The sequence below is a fragment of the Rhinoraja longicauda genome, chromosome 2, assembly GCF_053455715.1.
Source record: "Rhinoraja longicauda isolate Sanriku21f chromosome 2, sRhiLon1.1, whole genome shotgun sequence".
Classification (NCBI taxonomy): Eukaryota; Metazoa; Chordata; class Chondrichthyes; order Rajiformes; family Arhynchobatidae; genus Rhinoraja; species Rhinoraja longicauda.
Window position 1 is genome coordinate 59,253,089 of NC_135954.1, and position 18,271 is coordinate 59,271,359.

General features: G+C 42.0%; 2 protein-coding genes across 8 annotated transcripts in view; one reads left to right on the forward strand and one right to left on the reverse strand.

Annotated features, from left to right (window-relative positions):
- Positions 1–7,765, reverse strand: part of pign (phosphatidylinositol glycan anchor biosynthesis, class N) — a 161,029-nt gene extending 153,264 nt beyond the window's left edge. For 2 of the 3 annotated variants that reach the window (XM_078419560.1, XM_078419549.1), the window contains exons 1-4: positions 7,568–7,762; positions 3,736–3,996; positions 1,135–1,256; positions 256–354 (exon numbers count right to left, since the gene is read on the reverse strand). In XM_078419560.1, the coding sequence (XP_078275686.1) occupies positions 256–354; positions 1,135–1,256; positions 3,736–3,956 (442 nt within the window). In that variant the 5' untranslated portion in view covers positions 3,957–3,996; positions 7,568–7,762. Of the gene's footprint in view, positions 1–255; positions 355–1,134; positions 1,257–3,735; positions 3,997–7,567 lie in introns of all 3 variants that reach the window. The other variant, XM_078419540.1, reaches the window with a different exon arrangement.
- Positions 7,766–8,654: 889 nt separating this feature from the next.
- The window catches only part of relch (RAB11 binding and LisH domain, coiled-coil and HEAT repeat containing), a 118,986-nt gene continuing 109,369 nt past the window's right edge, over positions 8,655–18,271 (forward strand). For all 5 annotated transcript variants that reach the window (XR_013548780.1, XM_078419588.1, XM_078419620.1 and 2 more), the window contains exon 1: positions 8,655–9,067. Coding sequence is in view for 4 of the 5 variants with exons in the window: in XM_078419588.1 (XP_078275714.1) it covers positions 8,668–9,067 (400 nt within the window). In the remaining variant the exon portion in view is untranslated. The remainder of the gene's footprint in view (positions 9,068–18,271) is intronic.

Sequence of the window (18,271 nt, forward strand, 5' to 3'; positions counted from 1 at the left end):
ATAGACCGTAAATATTCTCCTTTCCACAAGTGCTGTCTGACTCATTGTGCGTTTCCAACATTTTCCGTTTTTTATTTCAAATTGCCAACATCAGGAGTTTTTTGATTTTCCTAAACTCTGGAGTTGCCTCCCTGAACCTCGCCACCTCTCTTGTCTCCTTACAACCTCCCTGTTTGATCCAACATTTTGAACAAAGGCAACAAATAAGATTTTTTACAGTTTGCTTTAAGATGGTAATAATCCACATTTGCCTACCTTTTGCAAACATTGGTAAAATGTCAGGGCTTCCCCAGCACCAGGTGTGTTTGCTCTCATTAAAAACAGAATCAAATTCAACCGGGTTCTCTTTCCAGCCTGGAGGAATTAAACAAGTGTATGTAAAAAGCCACATGCTATATGGGGCAGAGTCATTTCCATAACTCTAGAAGGCACGATGTCAGAAGTTAAAACATAAATGCTGGATGCGTTCAGCTGGTCAGATGATGCTATCTGATATACTGAACTTTCAATTTTTGCTGATTTTATTGCTGAAATGCAAGGTTTAGATCTTAACTCTTTCCGAATTGTAGCCATAATAATCAGCTCAGAACTTTTACTTCTCCTCGTGTTTTGAACTCAGCTATTTGTCGGACACTATTCTGCTTAGTTCATTAGCACTAAGTCTTTTTGACAAACAATGCTGCTTACTTGATTCTGTAAGACTGGGCAAATAAAAAAAATTAAAAAATTGTATCCAGATTGGATCAATATACTTTAAAAATAAAATATTTTTTTAAATCTATAGTTTTCGTGTTCTGGAATTAGACCATTCAAATAAACTGAATACAATTTCAATTCTTAAGTTTGTAAAAACAAAATCTGTAATTCTGTCACGAAACTGGGCATTAACATCATTCTGCCTAGTGAGACGCTCTATAAACTATAATTTACCATCTAACTAAAATGAAAATCACAAATATTTCCCTCATTTTAAACAAATACAGATCATAATCAATTCCACGTTTATGTACAATTTTCTGCGTTCATTCATTTTTCTTCTCAAAACACACCTATTGGAAAGATGTTCAAGTAGAATATTTTGTGTCTGGCATAAAAACAAATGATTATTACCAACAGATATTAAGTACTGCATACCTTTAGCAACAGCACTGACATCTTCATAAAACCCTGCAATCAAAGCCACATGTCCTGGCCTGGATTCAGTGGGAACCCGTGTGTGAGACACCCCCCAGCTTCCGCTGTGCTCGATCACATCCCTGAATGCAGAAACAAAAACGTTATGATGTACAACATGGGAGGGTAGTAGTATGATAACTTACCTAGTTTTTAATGTGATCCAATGTAATCGATCTTGCCATTGACAATTAAAAGTAGAATCTTTCAGAATGTAATTATTCCTGAAATCAAGTGAGTACGTTGTTGAATACATACTAATCTATTATTGTATTCTCTTATGATTTTGAAGGGAGCAGTTCAGCCCATGAAATCTATATTGGCTCTCAAAGAAATCTCAATCAGATTTTTCCTTGTAATCTATTTTCTCTCAACTCATTATTTTTGCTAATTTTCTCAACTCAGCCATTTGTAGTACACTGTTCCGTTTTAATAAAACTATAAAGTTATTCGTACCTTTACCTGCATTAGCACTAAATTTATTGATAAACATTGCTGCTTACTTATATTGTTAAGACTGGATTTGTTATCTCTACCCCGATTCTCCCACTTCCCAGCCTGTACTTGGTAATTTACAACCAAGCAGAAAATCTTTAGCATGCAAGGGGAGGGAGAACCAGAACACTTGGAGGGAGGGCGGTAGGGCACTGGATGTCAGGATTGAACATGTGGTGCTGGAGGTGTGAAGTAGCACCACTACCTGCTGCACAAATATGCCTTCCGTGCTAGAGTTTCCCCTCCCCCTCCTCTTCCCCTAATTGTGAAGGCTCTCACTCCTCAGAACGGAAACAAGTCATTCTTGATTGGATCAAGAATGAATTAATATAAATTATTTATAACAATACTCTGGGAATTAACAGGCTTTGAACAGAGTTTATGCAGACTTAATTTTTTTGATTAGAAAAGCAAACACTTGACTTTAGGGAGAGAATTGTTTTGGGCATGGTTTGGATGGTGATCCCCATTGCAGACTGAGCAGATAATCAAGGCTGCCATTTATATAGGGCACTGAAAGAGCACAATATTCTCAGTGGTATAACTTTACATACAAGATACTAAACAAATCCTGCTTGCTGTGCTGAGTTGAAGAGGTAGGGCAGTTGCCTGACCAATTCAATCCACAGTCATCACCTGTCATTTATCTTACCTGTTATTTGTTGAATCTTCTAAGTGCTTAAGCAGAGAGAATTACAAAGTCCCAATGCACGCCATTATCTCTTTTTTTTCAGATAATTTTTTAAATGATCATCTTCATTATGTAAAAGAAACATATGTCCACGTGCCATTCTCCAGTTTGTATAAACCCACTTCAATATTCCATCCTGAATCACCTGTCTTTTTATTTAATTTCACGGATGGGCAAGTTGGTGTTTGGTGTTCAGCATCAATTGGAGTTCATGACAAAGCCTCGACAGTGAGGAGCTCTGTGAGTTACAGCCTAGGGCTGACAGGTGTCTTGGCTTGTCTTATATGTTGTAGTTTCTATAATGAACTATTGTTTATATGTTTTCTGTTACTGATATTGGGCTTGATGCTCAATCATTAAACATTTGTTCCAATATAAAAGGATATTTTTTAACATAATTTTAAAAAATCATCAATTATCTCCCCTTTTACCAAAGTATGGATTCCATGTTCAAATATCTGAACCTTATCCAATTAAGATTTTATAATTTCTTGTTCAAATCTTGCTAAAAAGCGTTTTGTCTTTTGCAAAATAAAACATCCAAGATGACATAAACGACCTCTACCAGAGCACTGGGGATAGGGACAGGATAATAACTCAAAAGCAATTTATGGTCTATATTGACACAGTGATCTTCACAACTAACTGGAATTTAAAAAAAAATAGTATGCAAAGATCAGGAAATATCTCCAGTGCAGATTACGCCTTTAAAAAATGTCGTTCATAGGGATTCCTCCTATAAAGCGATGGTCATGTCATCAACTCTGTGAGCACCCCATCACATTGAAGAAGTCATATCTACAGCTGATCAGGAAGGCAAAACACTTTATGATGGATGGATTGGAACAAACACATATGGACACAGAAATAACATTAAATAAGAAGCTGAAATATCATAATAAGTAATTATTTTGAAAAAATATATATTTCTGAAAGTCTTACAATCAGCCTACATGTACTTGTTTAGCAAGAATAATATACAATTGGGAAGAAAACATTTGATGCTGACTATTTCAGATTTATTTTTCCACATTTAAAACACATAGCACACAAACAGGCTAACTAGGTTCATCGATTGTTTAAACAGGGCATATGAGTTTTCCCCCAATGCAACTTTATCTAAACCCTTCTACTGTCTCCTTTATCTATTTATCTAACTTATTCTAAAATGTAGCTAGTTATTCATCTCCATTACGCAATGAGGTGTCAAGTGCTATCTTCTCGGCAATAACGTTTCTCCTGAATCCCCAAACAGATAGTCCACACTGATGGCGACTAGTTTGTCTCCAAAATAAGAGGAGACCATGTTCACTTCACTATATCAAACTCTAAGAATGTGAAAGATACACATTTTCTATGACCCGCACTACTCATACCGGAGAAATGGCGAACGTGTTTGTCCCTCCGAATCCAGTTCAAAAAATGTGTCAGCACGTAATCCATCAGCAACAAAGAGAAAGAGACGTTTCGCCGGTGGTGCACGAGGGACACGGTGAGGAGTTGTTCCGTGGACCAGGGGAGAGGTAAAGTAGATGTCAAAAATTGCGGCAAAGAAGACAAGATGCACAAGAAAGCCAATCAGGAAAAATGTCAGCATCTTTTCGGATGTAAAACTAAGCACTTCATTCACAGCGAAACTGAAAATCAAAAGGAAGTATGTCACAAGAAAGTTTGAACACAATACTGTTCTATTGTTTTTTTTAATTTTGTAAAACATGCTTAAGCTTTCATCCTATTCAAAACAAAATATCACTTCTTACTAAATTTAAAGACAAAACTAAATTAAACAATAAGTAAAATGTAAAAACTGATATTCATTTCATCCTCGAATAGACGATCCCAATTGTAGTTACATTCAAATCAATAGATGAATATTCTATTAGTTGTGTGTAATTCTATAATAACCACATAACCTTATGGAACAGAAGAGGCTATTCAGCCCTTCAAGTTAGACCAACAAAAAAGTGATAGCCAGTCAAATTATTGCACGATCCAGCGTTTAATACATAGCCTAGTAGGTCTCAGACTCTATGTTGCAAGTCAGTCCAAGCCAATTCATCAGCCAAGTTCCAGCTGATTATTCAATAATAACTTTATTCTACGGATCAAGGTTACAGAGTCAACTGTAGTACTACTGCTGCTGATTTACCTAAATTCATTCCTTGGGAGGGTATCTGATGTACATGGTATATTGGCACACAGCGAGAATTTTTTACTTGTCAATTATTTACTTCTTTGCAATATTAATATATTGATGAATTCTTTATTTCTTCAAACAACGCCAAGCAAAATGTCTAATTGCCAAGAAACACAATGAACATTTCAGTCCACTCCTTGGGCTCTGATTGCAACTTGAAACACAAATCTGTAACATTTGACATGAAAGAACCTTTCCAAGCTCAGGGTACTCCAAACTATTTGAGAACAATAGAACTACTTCTTGAAACACACTTATGTTCTAGAGTGTGAATAGAAGTAAATGAGTAATGTGAGTGGAGTGCAATACTAACACACTTTCAAATATAGTAATTATGGAAGTACTAAGTCCGCATTAAATAGCAGGCACACAGAATAACTAAATAAGGTGTAGAAGAAAATAACTGCAGATGCTGGTACAAATCGAAGGTATTTATTCACAAAGTGCTGGAGTAACTCAGCAGGTCGGGCAGCATCGGGAGAGAAGGAATGGGTGACGTTTCGGGTTGAGACCCTTCTTCAGACTGAATAAGGTGGCAGAGTTTATAAGGATGCAGAGGGAAATGCGGTAGTGAGCATAACAAACAGTAAGGAGACAATAATAGTCACTTGGTACAAGAAACAGAAGTAGAATATTTGGTCCCGTGTGGCTGCTCTGCCATTGAATAAAATTGTGAGTGATCTCTTACCTCGCACCATTTTATACACAATATCCATCAGTCCGTCTTGAATATATTCCATTGCCTTTCTGTGTAGTGAAGATTAACCACCATCTGGATGAAGAAATTCCTTCTCATCTCCGTCCTGAATGGCCAACCCCCTATTTGAGATTGTGATACCCAGTTCTGGACTCATCAACCAAGAGTAACATTGAACCTGCATCCATCTTGTCAGAAACCCAATAGACTTTTGTGCATTTCAGTTCGATCATTTGCAATTCTTCTAAACCCTAAAGCCTAGTCTATTTAATCTCTTCACACACGACAAATACCTCAATCCAGGAATTAAAATAGTGACAAAAGGAACGGGAGATGTTGGAATCTTGAGTGAATCACAAAGTGTTGAAATAACTCAGCAGGTCAAGCAGCATCTGTCAGGAACCTTCTTCAGGGTCAAATGCTCAATAAAATTAGTTGTTGGCTGCAACCTTCCCCCCATTGATGAACTGTACACTGCAAGGGCCAGGAAGCGAGCAGGCAAGATCATCTCTGACCCCTCTCACCCTGGCCACAAACTCTTTGAAGCACTTCCCTCTGGAAGGTGACTCCGGACTGTCAAAGCAGCCACAGCCAGACATAACAATAGTTATCAGGAATCAGTTCCCCGGTCTGCCACTGGATTCTTGACTTTCTCACCCACAGACCTCAATTAGTGAGGATAGGTGACAACACCTTCGCCACAATAATTCGCAACACCGGTGTCCTGAAAATAAATTCCACTCTAATTCCATCTGCAGGTTAGCAGTTGACATCACTGTGGTGGGCCAAACCATACACAATGACAAGACAGATTACAGGAAGGAGATAGAGAACTTATTGACATGGTGTCAGGTCAATAACCTCTCCCTCAATGTCTGCAAGATGAAGAAGCTAACTATTGACTTCAGGTAGCATGGTGGAGTACATGCCCCAATCAGCGTTAATAGTGCAGAAGTGGAAATAGTTGAGACCTTAAATAGTTGAGACTTTAAATTACCAATGATCCATCATGGACCAGCCACACTGAAGCAACAGCCAAGAAGGCACTCCACCATCTCTACTTCCCGAGAAAAACTGGGCATGTCTCCATTCACTCTTAAATACTTCTACCGATGCACCCATCGAAAGCAGACTGTCGGGTTGCATCACAGCTTGGTTTGGAAAATGCTTTGCCCAGGACCACAAGAAATTGCAGACAGTTGCAGATGTAGCCCAGTCTGTGGCTTCCATCCTTATCCAATGTAGGGGTGATTCAAGCTCAAACCAAAAAGAGGCTGCCCTCACAGCTGGGCCGCCCAATATTATTTACTCTGATGTTGTTTATTTGAACTGCTACTTGTATAACTGATCATTTGCCCTCGAATATAGACTTTAAATGCCTCCCATCTAGTTGATGCTGAAGTTTGAGTTGTATTCATTTGGAAATAAGTATCAATATTTTTTCCAACAAATTCGAGGAATTTTTTATCATGTAACCATCATAGGGCTTAATCGCCACACAACAAGACCTCTACTAGCTGTCCTAATGGTATAATTAACTAGTGGTAAAGCATGATCTGAAATGACAATACTTTTATACACTGAATCGATCAGCTTCCAACCATTGACTCCATCTACGTTTCATGCTGCCTCAGAAAAGCAACAACATAATCAAAGACTTGTCCTACCCTGGTCATTCCTTCTTCTTCTTACTCCCATCCAACAGAAGGCACAGAAGCTTGAAAGAATGCACCACCAGACTCAGGAACTCTGGACTCTTCCCTTCTGTTATCAGGGTTATGGTCCTTCCATAAGCTAGGATACTGTCTGATTCAGTTCTATCCCATTGACGACATTGGACCTTGCCTAAGGAACTGATGCACTATGACGCTGAGAACTATTCTGCACTCTGTATCTTCTTCTTTGCTCTCTCTATTGTACTTGACTGTAACTTGATTCTATTTATGTCTAGTACATCTGATATGTTTGGATGGCATTTAGATAGTTTTTCACTGTAACTCAGCACCACTGCACTTGACAATAATAAACCTAAACATTAAATGATTTGGTAAAATTTACTGTTGAGTCTGTTTCTATTACCATTAAAATGAAAGTGGATTCCAGATCACAACAACCCAATACATAAAACAAAAACGATTCCATCACCCGTGTCTCTTTTGCCAGTACCGTATTTTTCGCACTGTAGTTTCTTGAATATGGTTTAATAATTTTAATATGACTCTAATACTAAAAGGATTATAAAATCTATTCATTTATCTTGACCAAAGCAACAAATTCTGATCCAAAACAGTGTTGAAGAGTTTGATCCACTTACTGTAACCAATTCCCTGCAATACTTCCAAAAGATGGAAGAGCTTTTGATGGCTGGCACACCTATTTATGTATGGGATCTGAACTCGAACCACGCAAGTTGTTTGGGAATAAACATCTTCTCGCCTCAATGCAAATCTCTGAGGTGGGAAAGTAAAGTTACATGCCTGGTGTTTGTGCACTTCCTCCTCGAAGCAACACTCTCCCATGCACCAGAAAGAATAATTCAGAGCTGCAGCTGCCCTGACTGCACTTGCGCAGAGCTCCTTTGACCCAATGACAGAGGGAACGCCATCAGTGCGCATGTGCGTCTCCTCAACGCTGCAATGATCAGATACTTTTGAAACCCCCTTATTTGCAATGCATAAACATGTGTTTGCAAATTGTACACGGCGGAGGCACGTCACTCTATTGTTGCAAAACTGTTGAGTTTGTGGAATTGTGTTGCTCTTCCACAACAGACGTGTTAGATTCACACCCTTGCCCTGAGGTGAATGGTCAACTCCAAAGATACTGTTATCATTGCTCACCTCGTTGATGGTCGCCTCTGCTGGATCTCAAGTGACACCCTTGACAACGGATGTCCAATCGGCTTTCGAATTGGAGGGGGCGGGTCTGTCGCGAGGGGGCGGGGCTAACGCGGGCGGGATTGGGTCGTCAGGAGTGGACGTTGCCTGGGCAGGGTGACGCAAACTTTGCGGGGCTGGGCTGACGGGGAGGGAGGGGAGCTGACGCTGACGCAGGAGTGGGCGGGGTGACGCGGAAATGGGCGGAGCTGACGGTATCGACACGTGGGTGGGCGGGGCTGACCGAGCTGACGCGGTGGGCGGGGCTGACCGAGAGTGGGCCGGTCTGTTGACGCGGAGTGGGCTGCCCAAGTTGACGCGAAATGGGCGGGGCTGCCCGTGCTGACGCGGGAGTGGGTGGGGCTGGCCGAGAGTGCGCGGGGCTGCCCGCACTGACGCGAGAGAGGGCGGGGCTGGTCGAGAGTGGGCGGGGCTAACAGCTGATGTGAAAGTGGGCGGGGCTGACCGGGAGTGGGCGGGGCGAAGCTGACGCGAGGACAGCGCTCGCGAGGGTTGAACCAGGAAGACGAGAAGCAAGATGGCGACGTCTAGTGTTAATCCGTTCCTTAGCGACTCGGATGAAGAATCGGAGAGAAAGATGGGGCGAAACAAGGACCCTGGCGTACCGGGCCCGGCAGCCTCCGAACACGTTCCTCCTCCACTGCTGCTGTCGCCTCAGCCGGAGTCGGGTTACGGTTGTGGAAGCGGCGTGGGGCTGGTGAAAGCGGCGGCGGAGGCGCAGCGCGTCCCCCACGACACCATCGCGGCTCAGCTGCTGCGGGATCAGTTCATCCTGACAGCGCTCGAGTTTCACACCGAGCTGCAGGAGGCGGGCAGGGAGCTGCCCCGGCTGCGGGATTACTTTTCCAACCCGGGGAACTTCGAGAGGCAAATGTCCACTCCCCCCAAGGACCTGGCGCCCATCCCCGGCCAACTCAGTAAGTGACGGCGAGGAGGGAGGGGGTGGTGGTCAGTTCCCGGAAATAAACTCCATTGAAAGCAGAATAGCCTGAACTGCGGGTAGATCGAGTATTGGCATGGTGAAAGGAGTGTGATAAAGGACTGGGATTGCAGGAGTGACATGATACCAGGGAAGAGAATGGCGCTTTTTCTCCTTTGGTTAGCCATGGAGGGATGATGCAGCCGTTGCGAGAAAACGTGGGAATACGATAGATGGTAATCTAAAGAAAGGCGGGTGGGAAACGTGGAAACGACATTCTTGAAATTGGAGAATTGTAAAATAAAAGTACTGATATGTGATAGAATTTGCATCTGAATTACCAGTTGTGAGACCTTTATTTTGCCCACTCCATTCTTTGTAAAGGTTTTCAAGAGACAGAGACGTGTGCCTTCGTTGGTATTTGTATTTTTTTCCCCGTACGTGATCTGAATGCTCGACAAGTGCAATGTGTTTGTCCAATTCCTGTTTACGACGCTCGTGTGATTGTGGAGGGAAAGGGCTGGTCGACGTTTTGGGTCAGGACTGCATCAGGACATATGATGTCTGCCTTCCATTTTTTAAATGTTTACTACATTTTCTTCCTCAGCTATCCGTTATCCATCCTAGATTCCAGTTCTACCAACTTTGGTCACTTGGAGAATGATGTGAAAATCGTGTGATCCCTGATAATTTAACAAAATAAATGGAGATGAAATTTATAAAGGGAAACAGTGGAATTGGATAAGACAGCCATTGCTGATTGGAAGTTACTCAATATTAGAGCTTGTAAGATTGGAGATATAGCATATTGATTGATTAGTTAACCGGCAGAAATTAGAAACTGGAAATAAACAGGATAATTATCAGGGTGGAAGACTGAAAAGTAGGACGATGCTGGAGCCTCAACTGCTGATAATCTATATCCTTGATTTGAACGAGGGGTATGAGTTTGTTGATACAGATTTAGGTGACATCTACCTAGGTGACATCATGAGGACGATGCAGAAGAATTTCTAGGTAATACAGTCTGAGTGATCCATAGATTTATATATCATGAATTAATGCTCCGTGTCAAATTCAATGATGCTATTCTCATTTGGGCTAGGAGGTTACACAATCAAGATACATCCAGAAAATAGTCTGGTTAATCTGACCAATGCTAGAGAACCTACTGAGTGAGTGCTAAATTGTCTGTCTGCTGTGCTATCTTCTCAATTGTCTGTCTGCTGTGCTATCTTCTCAATTGCATCCCGAAGCGAGGTGCTACTTGCTGTGAATATCAGATCAAGTTATTTTTGGAATAAGATCTTTCTTAGTGTTGTCCATCACTTATGTCTCAGCTGGGTCGACAGAAAACTGGTAACTTATTTCACACGTGTTTGTGGGAAATTATACACCACAAAGTAACCATACTTGTCCATATCGCGCAAATGATTGCATTTCAGGATAATTAATTTCCTGTGAAACACTTTGGAACAGTCATAAGAAAAATACTTTAGAGATAAGTTTGTAATTTGTTCCTTTGTCTTAAGATAAGGGTTGAGTGTAATTTAATCGGTGTGATGAAAATAAATAGTCCTTTTGTTGAAAAAGGACAGAAAATTCACCTTGTCTATTCATTAAATGAAAACTGAATGTGAACTACAAATTGTGTTCCTGTGAATTATTATTTTGCATTATACCTTTCCAGTGAATTCTGAGTTTGACTTGGCAGTGGAATGAAACAGAAAACAATGTTTGCATGGTTTAGGTTTATTATAATCATGCGTACCGAGGTACCGTGAAAATCTTTGTTTTGCATGCTATCTAAACAGATTAAATATACATAAAACTAAAGTACAATAGATAGTCCAATAGGGTAGAGGCAAATTGAACTGTACTGTAGCTTGTGGAGGACTATTAAGAAAACTGACAACAGAGGGAAAGAAACTTCCTTTTTCTCTTCTGCTTTTTTTCTACTTTCTACTGTACAACCGCCAACAGCTGGGCTATCTCATGCAGGTTTTGCTCGCATGTGTACTGGTTGCAAAAGGGTTATTTAGATTTTTATGTGGGCAAGTTTGGTGAGATGATCCATGTCCAACTTGTCGAGCTGTGACTTGAAGAGTGACAAGGTTGGTGCACATTTGGTGGTGACTATAGGTAGCTATTTTTGTTTGCTCTAATTCTAGTATAAATGAAGTGACCTGACGACTGTCTTGTAAATTCCAAGGTATTGGATTGTATGAAGTGAGATATGTTACTGGGGATGATGCCTTGAGTGTCTTTGTAGACAGTACATAAGCGGGCTTTGGTGCATCTTGACTCCAACGACTTCCAGCCAAGGCGATTTAACATATCGGAGACGCTTGACTGTCTTGAGTAGTCGTCACAAACAAACCGTGCTGCACGCCTCTGAACCTTGTCAAGGGTGTCAATGTTATTTTTCTGGTGAGGGTCCCATATTGTCTGGCAATATTCCAACAGTGGGCGGACAAGTGTTTTGTACGCTACCTCCTTTGTTGGTTTGTCACAACCGGATACATTTCTCTGGAGAAGGCCCAAAGTTCTGTTTGCTTTTGTGGCAATCTGGTTCATGTGAATGTTCCAAGCTCGGCCAGATGTGAGTTCCACTCCCAGGTATGGGTGGTGATCAACTTCTTTAAGCAGGTTGTCTCCCATCTTGTACTGGTTTATGATCGGCTTTGAATTTATGAGTAACTCTCATGGAACAGCATTTGGTGTAATTGAAACCCATTTGCCAAATGGTTTCCCAATTGCAAATATAGTTTATTCACAAAATGCTGGAGTAACTCAGCAGGTCAGGCAGCATCTCAGGAGAGAAGGAATGGGTGACGTTTCGGGTCGAGACCCTTCTTCAGACTGATGTCAGGGGGGCGGGACAAAGGAAGGATATACGTGGAGCCAGGAAGACAGTGGGAGATCTGGGAAGGGGGAGGGGAAGAGAGAGACAGAGGAACTATCTAAAGTTGGAGAAGTCAATGTTCATACCGCTGGGCTGCAAGCTGCCCAGGCGAAATATGAGGTGCTGTTCCTCCAATTTCCGGTGGGCCTCACTATGGCACTGGAAGAGGCCCATGACAGAAAGATAGTTTGTGTCATTTTGAAGAATCTTGGCATCTTTAGCAGCTTTGATCTCTCGATACACAATACAGTCGTCTGCAAAGAGTCTCACTCTCGAAGACAGGTTGTCAGGCAGATCGTTGATGTAGATCAAGAACAGCAAGGGTCCCAACATCGTTCCTTGTGGCACGCCGGACTCAACTGGAGATTGGTGTGATGACTCACTACTACAACCTTTTGATTTCGTTTGGTGAGGAATTAATCAATCCAGGAGTAGATGTTATTTCGGATGCCAACTTGGTGAAGCTTAGCCATCAACCTGCGGTGGAGAATGGTGTCGAAGGCTTTGCTAAAGTCCATTATAATAAGATCGGCCTGTCTGGTAAAGCATGCTTTCAAGCTTCCGTACCACCTTCTAGACAGTAGGGAGAAGGAATGACCAACTCTGATCATGTTGGCTGCTTTTCCAAGGCAGTGTGAAGTGTAGATGGAGTCACTGGTGGGAAGTCGAGTTTGTGTGATGGATTGGGCTGCATCTACAACAATCTGCAATTTCTTGCGGTCTTGGAGAGAGCTGTTCCCAAACCAAGGAACTGCAGATGACGGTTTACACAAAAGGACACAAAGTGCTGTCGTAACTCAGCGGTCAGGCAGCATCACTGGAGAGCATGACGGGTGACGTTTTCGGTTTGGACCCTTCAGTATGCTTTCTATGGTAAATCTAGATGTTTCTAAGAGTCACTGGAGACATACCTATGCTTCATATTGCAACAATTTTGTCTGTAGTGGCAGAATCGTTTAAAGTTGTAAAGTGTGACTGGAGAAATGCTTAAATTTTACTGTCTATAGTGAATGAGGAATTGAGTGAAAGGAACAGAGAAATTGAATGCGTTCTTTTTAAAGCATTTTTTGGGTAGAGATGGTAAATCAGTTCCAAATGTGGCGGAGGTTTATAATGTCTTGATTTTTAGAACAAAATGAGGACTGGTTCAAGGATGAATGCCACTACTGTGATTGAAGAACAGCATTATTGTTTCTCTAAATACCTATCCTGGTGCCCAAATGCATATCATAGGCTGAATTAATACCAGGTGCAAAAGTAGCTTGACCAGTTAGTGAAGCAATATATTAGAAATATATGCTGACGTACATGGTTTAAACATAATAGAAAATAGGTGCAGGAGTCGGCCCTTTGACCCATTCAATATGATCATGGCTGATCATCCAAAATCAGTACCTCGTTCCTGCTTTTTCTCCATATCCCTTGATTCCATTAGCCCTAAGAGCTATATCTAACTCTCTCTTGAAAACATCCAGTGAATTGGTCTCCACTGCCTTCTGTGGCAGAGAATTCTACAGATTTACAACTCTGAGAGAAAAAGTTTCTCCTCGCTTCCGTCCTAAATGGCCTACCCCTTATTCTTAAACTGTGACCCCTAGTCCTGGACTCCCCAACATTTCTCCTGCATCTAGCCTGTCCAATCCCTTAAGAATTTTATATGTTCCCATCTCATCCTTCTAAATTCCAGTGAATACAAGCCCAGTCGACCCATTCTCTCATCATATGTCAATCCCGCCATCCTGGGATTTAACCTGGTGAGCCTACGCTGCACTCCCTCAATAGCAAGAAGTCCCTTCTTCAAATTAGGAGACCATAACTCCTCCAGGTGTGGCCTTGTACAACTGCAGAAGGACCTCCTTGCTCCTATACTCAACTCCTCTCGCTATGAAGGCCAACATGCCATTTGCTTTCTTCACTGCCAGCTACACCTGCATTCATACTTTCAGTGACTGATGTACAAGGCCACCCAGGTCTCGTTGCACCTCCCCTTTTCTTAATCTGGCACCATTCAAATAATAATCTGCTTTCTTGTTCTTGCCACCAAAGTGGATAACCTCACATTTATCCCCCTCATACTGCATCTGCCGTGCATCTGCCCACTCACCCAACCTCTCCAAGTCACCCTGCAGCCTCACAGAATCCTACTCGCAGCTCACACTGCCACACAGCTTTGTTTCATCGGCAAACTTCGAGATAGTTACTTGAAGTTTAGAATGACCAAATCAAAAGTGAATTTGGTATTGAACTTGCGTTCATATTTTCAGTTGGTATTGGATTGAAAGTTTTACTCTAAAATACTTTTCTTTAAAAAACCTACTGTTTTGAGAACTCAAATATCATGACCGCCTAAATATATGCGAGGCTATATTGAAATTTTCTTTTTAATAACAGGATTGTCCATTTTTCCTGTTCTGCCCATAATGACATTGCAAAACACCATCTAAAGTCACCTCTAGATTTTGCACAAAATGCTGGAGTAACTCAGCAGGTCAGGCAGCATCTCAGGAGTGAAGGAATGGATGACGTTTCGGGTCGAGACCCTTCTTCAGACTGATGTCAGGGGGGCGAGACAAAGGAAGGATATAGGTGGAGACAGGAAGATAGAGGGAGAACTGGGAAGGTGGAGGGGAAAAGAGGGACAGAGGAACTATCTAAAGTTGGAGAAGTCAATGTTCATACCGCTGGGCTGCAAGCTGCCCAAGCGAAATATGAGGTGCTGTTCCTCCAATTTCCGGTGGGCCTCACTATGGCACTGGAGGAGGCCCATGACAGAAAGGTCAGACTGGGAATGGGAGGGGGAGTTGAAGTGCTCGGCCACCGGGAGATCAGTTTGGTCAATGCGGACCGAGCGCAGGTGTTGAGCGAAACGATCACCGAGCCTGCGTTTGGTTTCGCCGATGTAAAAAAGTTGACATTTAGAGCAGCGGATGCAATAGATTACATCACAGGAGACAGACTAGTGACTGACAACCTCTATAAACAGCTATCTGGCCTACACTTCTTCCCACCCTGTCTCCTGCAAAAAGTCTATCCCCTACTCCCAATTCCTCCGTCTACGCCGCATCTGCGCCTGGGATTAGGTGTTCACACTACGGCATCAGAGATGTCCTCATTCTTCAGGAAACGGGGCTTCCCCTCGTCCATTATAGATGAGGCTCTCACTAGGGTCTCTTTTACATCCCGCAGCTCCGCTCTTGCTCCCCCCCCCCCCCCCATTCGTAACAAGGACAGAATCCCCCTCGTTCTCACCTTCCACCCCACCTGCCAGCGTATCCAACAAATCATCCGCCAACATTTTCGTCACCTACAACGGGACCCCACCAGTGGCCACATCTTCCCATCACCTCCCCTTTCTGCGTTCCGCAGAGACCGTTTCCTCCGTAACTCTCTGGTCCACTCGTCCCTTCCTACCCAAACCACCCCATCCCCAGGCACTTTCCCCTGAAACCGCAGGAGATGCAACACCTGTCCCTTTACCTCCCCCCTCAACTCCATCCAAGGACCCAAACAGTCTTTCCAAGAGAGACAGAGGTTCACCTGCACCTCCTCCAACCTCATCTATTGCATCCGTTGCTCTAGATATCAACTTCTTTACATCGGCGAAACCAAACGCAGGTTCGGCGATCATTTTGCTCAACACCTTCGCTCAGTTCGCCTTAACCAACCTGATCTCCCGGTGGCTGAGCACTTTAACTCCCACTCCCAGTCTGACCTTTCTGTCATGGGCCTCTTCCAGTGCCATAGTGAGGCTCACCGGAAATTGGAGGAACAGCACCTCATATTTCACTTGGGCAGCTTGCAGACCAGTGGTATGAACATTGACTTCTCCAACTTTAGATAGTTCCTCTGTCCCTCTCTTCCCCTCCCCCTTCCCAGTTCTCCCTCTATCTTCCTGTCTCCACCTATATCCTTCCTTTGTCCTGCCCCCCTGACATCAGTCTGAAGAAGGGTCTCGGCCCGAAACGTCACCCATTCCTTCTCTCCTGAGATGCTGCCCGACCTGCTGAGTTACTCCAGCATTTTGTGAATAAATACCTTCGATTTGTACCAGCATCTGCAGTTATTTTCTTACTCTAGATTTTGCAGCCTGTTTAAGATTAAATTTACTTTTCATTAGTAAGTGGCTATTTCAATCTGCTACTTGAAGTGATTGCAATGTTCTTTTACTGATTTAACAAATTATGTCCTTGTTTTATTTGCATTATTATTATTTTTTTTATTATTGCTTTCACTGTTAAATTTTTGTATCTTCCTGTGATCTGGTTATATTCAGAAGGCAAAGGTGATATATAATTAAAATGCTATGCATGGTTTATTCGTTTCATTGGCTATAAAACATAAAGTGGTACCGCAAGGGAGTATGCACTATGGCCCACAATGTCCGTGCTGAATTTGATGCCAAGTTAATCTCTTCTCCTGTGCCTGAACATGAGTCATATCATGTCCCTCCATTCCTTACACATCCATATGCCGATCTAAATGCCCCTTAAATGCTGCTATTGTATCTGCCTCCACCACTGCCAATGCATTCCATGCACTAAGCACTCTCTGTGTTTTCAAAAAAATTGCCCTTGCTCTGCACAGCTCCTTTAAACCTTGCCTCTTACCATAAAACTGTCCTCTCGCCTTTGATATTTCCACCCTGGGGAAAAGGTTCTGACTGTGTCCTATCCATGCTTCTCATATTTTATATAATTCTACCAGGTCTCCGCTCAGCCACTGACACTCCAGAGAAAACGGTTCAAGTTTGCTCAACCTCTCGTGAAACCTAATATCCTTTAATGCAAGCAGCATTCTGGCAATTTTTTTCTGAGGTAACCAGAACTGCACACAATCCTCCAAATAAAGCCCAACCAAAGTCTTATGAAGATGCAACATGGCTTCTTAACTTTATACTCAATGCCCTGACAGCTGAAAACAAGCATAACATGCCTTATGACATGATACTGACTTTAAGCATATTATGTTACTCGTGTTTTGCAAATTTTCAGCAAAGCCAACTACTTTGGTTGTGTATGCTTTACCTCTTACTACCTCCTAAAGGAGGCATTTGATTAACATTACAATTCAGTAACACTCTTGCAGACAGAAATAAAGAACATAATCATTGCAGTTCTAAAATAATGTGCAGATCTTTCAATGATAGAACAGCATTTTTCATGAATCCTATTAGCTACTGTAGGAAAATAGATTGAATTTGGTGCCATCTTATTTGTTATGATGATGCATATTTTGCCATCAAATTGTCCAGGTACTGTACTCACATTTAACCGCAGGACTTCGCTATCCTTTGCCAAATTCCACCGTCTTCCATTGTTGTAGTCTTCTGAAATCTGAACACAGCCTTTCAATACGGGGAAATAATGGCCAGCATAACTCTTCATCTGTGTTGTGCATTAAATACTTTAAATAGTGGATACTTTCTGCGACTGCATCAAAGATCAATTTGTGTACAATGTGTTTTCAGATTGATGAGCTGAAACATTTATCTTGCATCCTATTTTTATAAACTTAAACAGAATGTTCTTTTGATTTTTGCCTGAGGCCTCAGTGATAGTGCCAACTGGTTTGATCAGTATGTAAGGTGATCGTTATGTACAGACTGGGTTGAGTTCAAATTCAATTTTGCAGTTAAACGCAGTAAATCTGATATTTTTGTGTTTGAACCAAGAATAGAGGTTGTAAATGAGGTTGTTGTAATATAAATGGGTAATAAACTGATTTTAAATGCGAAAATGTCATTTTTTGCTTTAACTAAGCAACCGAGCAGGTGGCATCTGTCATGGCAGAATTAGTTTATATTTCAAGCTAATGATCCATCATCATGTCTAGATTGTGGCCAACCCAAGAGAATTGGGGAGGAGCAATAATTAATCCAAAAGTCAATTATTTGTATTAAATGCAAAGCCTTAAATGTTCCATATTTTTCCAGAGGTTTGTAACTCAAAATAACATAATAATTATCTTGGGCAAATTTGCGCGATGAATTTTGTATGTGATTAATACTTTTTTCGTTGCAAGTGGTTTGAAAAGATATATGTTCAATTTTATTTGTACATGGGACGTTGTAGCCATGACTGAAACCTGGTTAAGGGACACGCAGGACTGGCAGCTCAATGTTCTGGGGTACAGGGGTGAGGGAAAAAGAGGAGGGGGGGTTGCATTGTTGGTTAAGGAGGATGTCACTGCTGTGTTCGGAGGTGACATTATAGATGGTTCATCTAGTGGGGCCAAATGAATGGATCTGAGGAACAAGAAAAGGATGATCACCTTGTTGGGGGTGTACTACAGACCCCC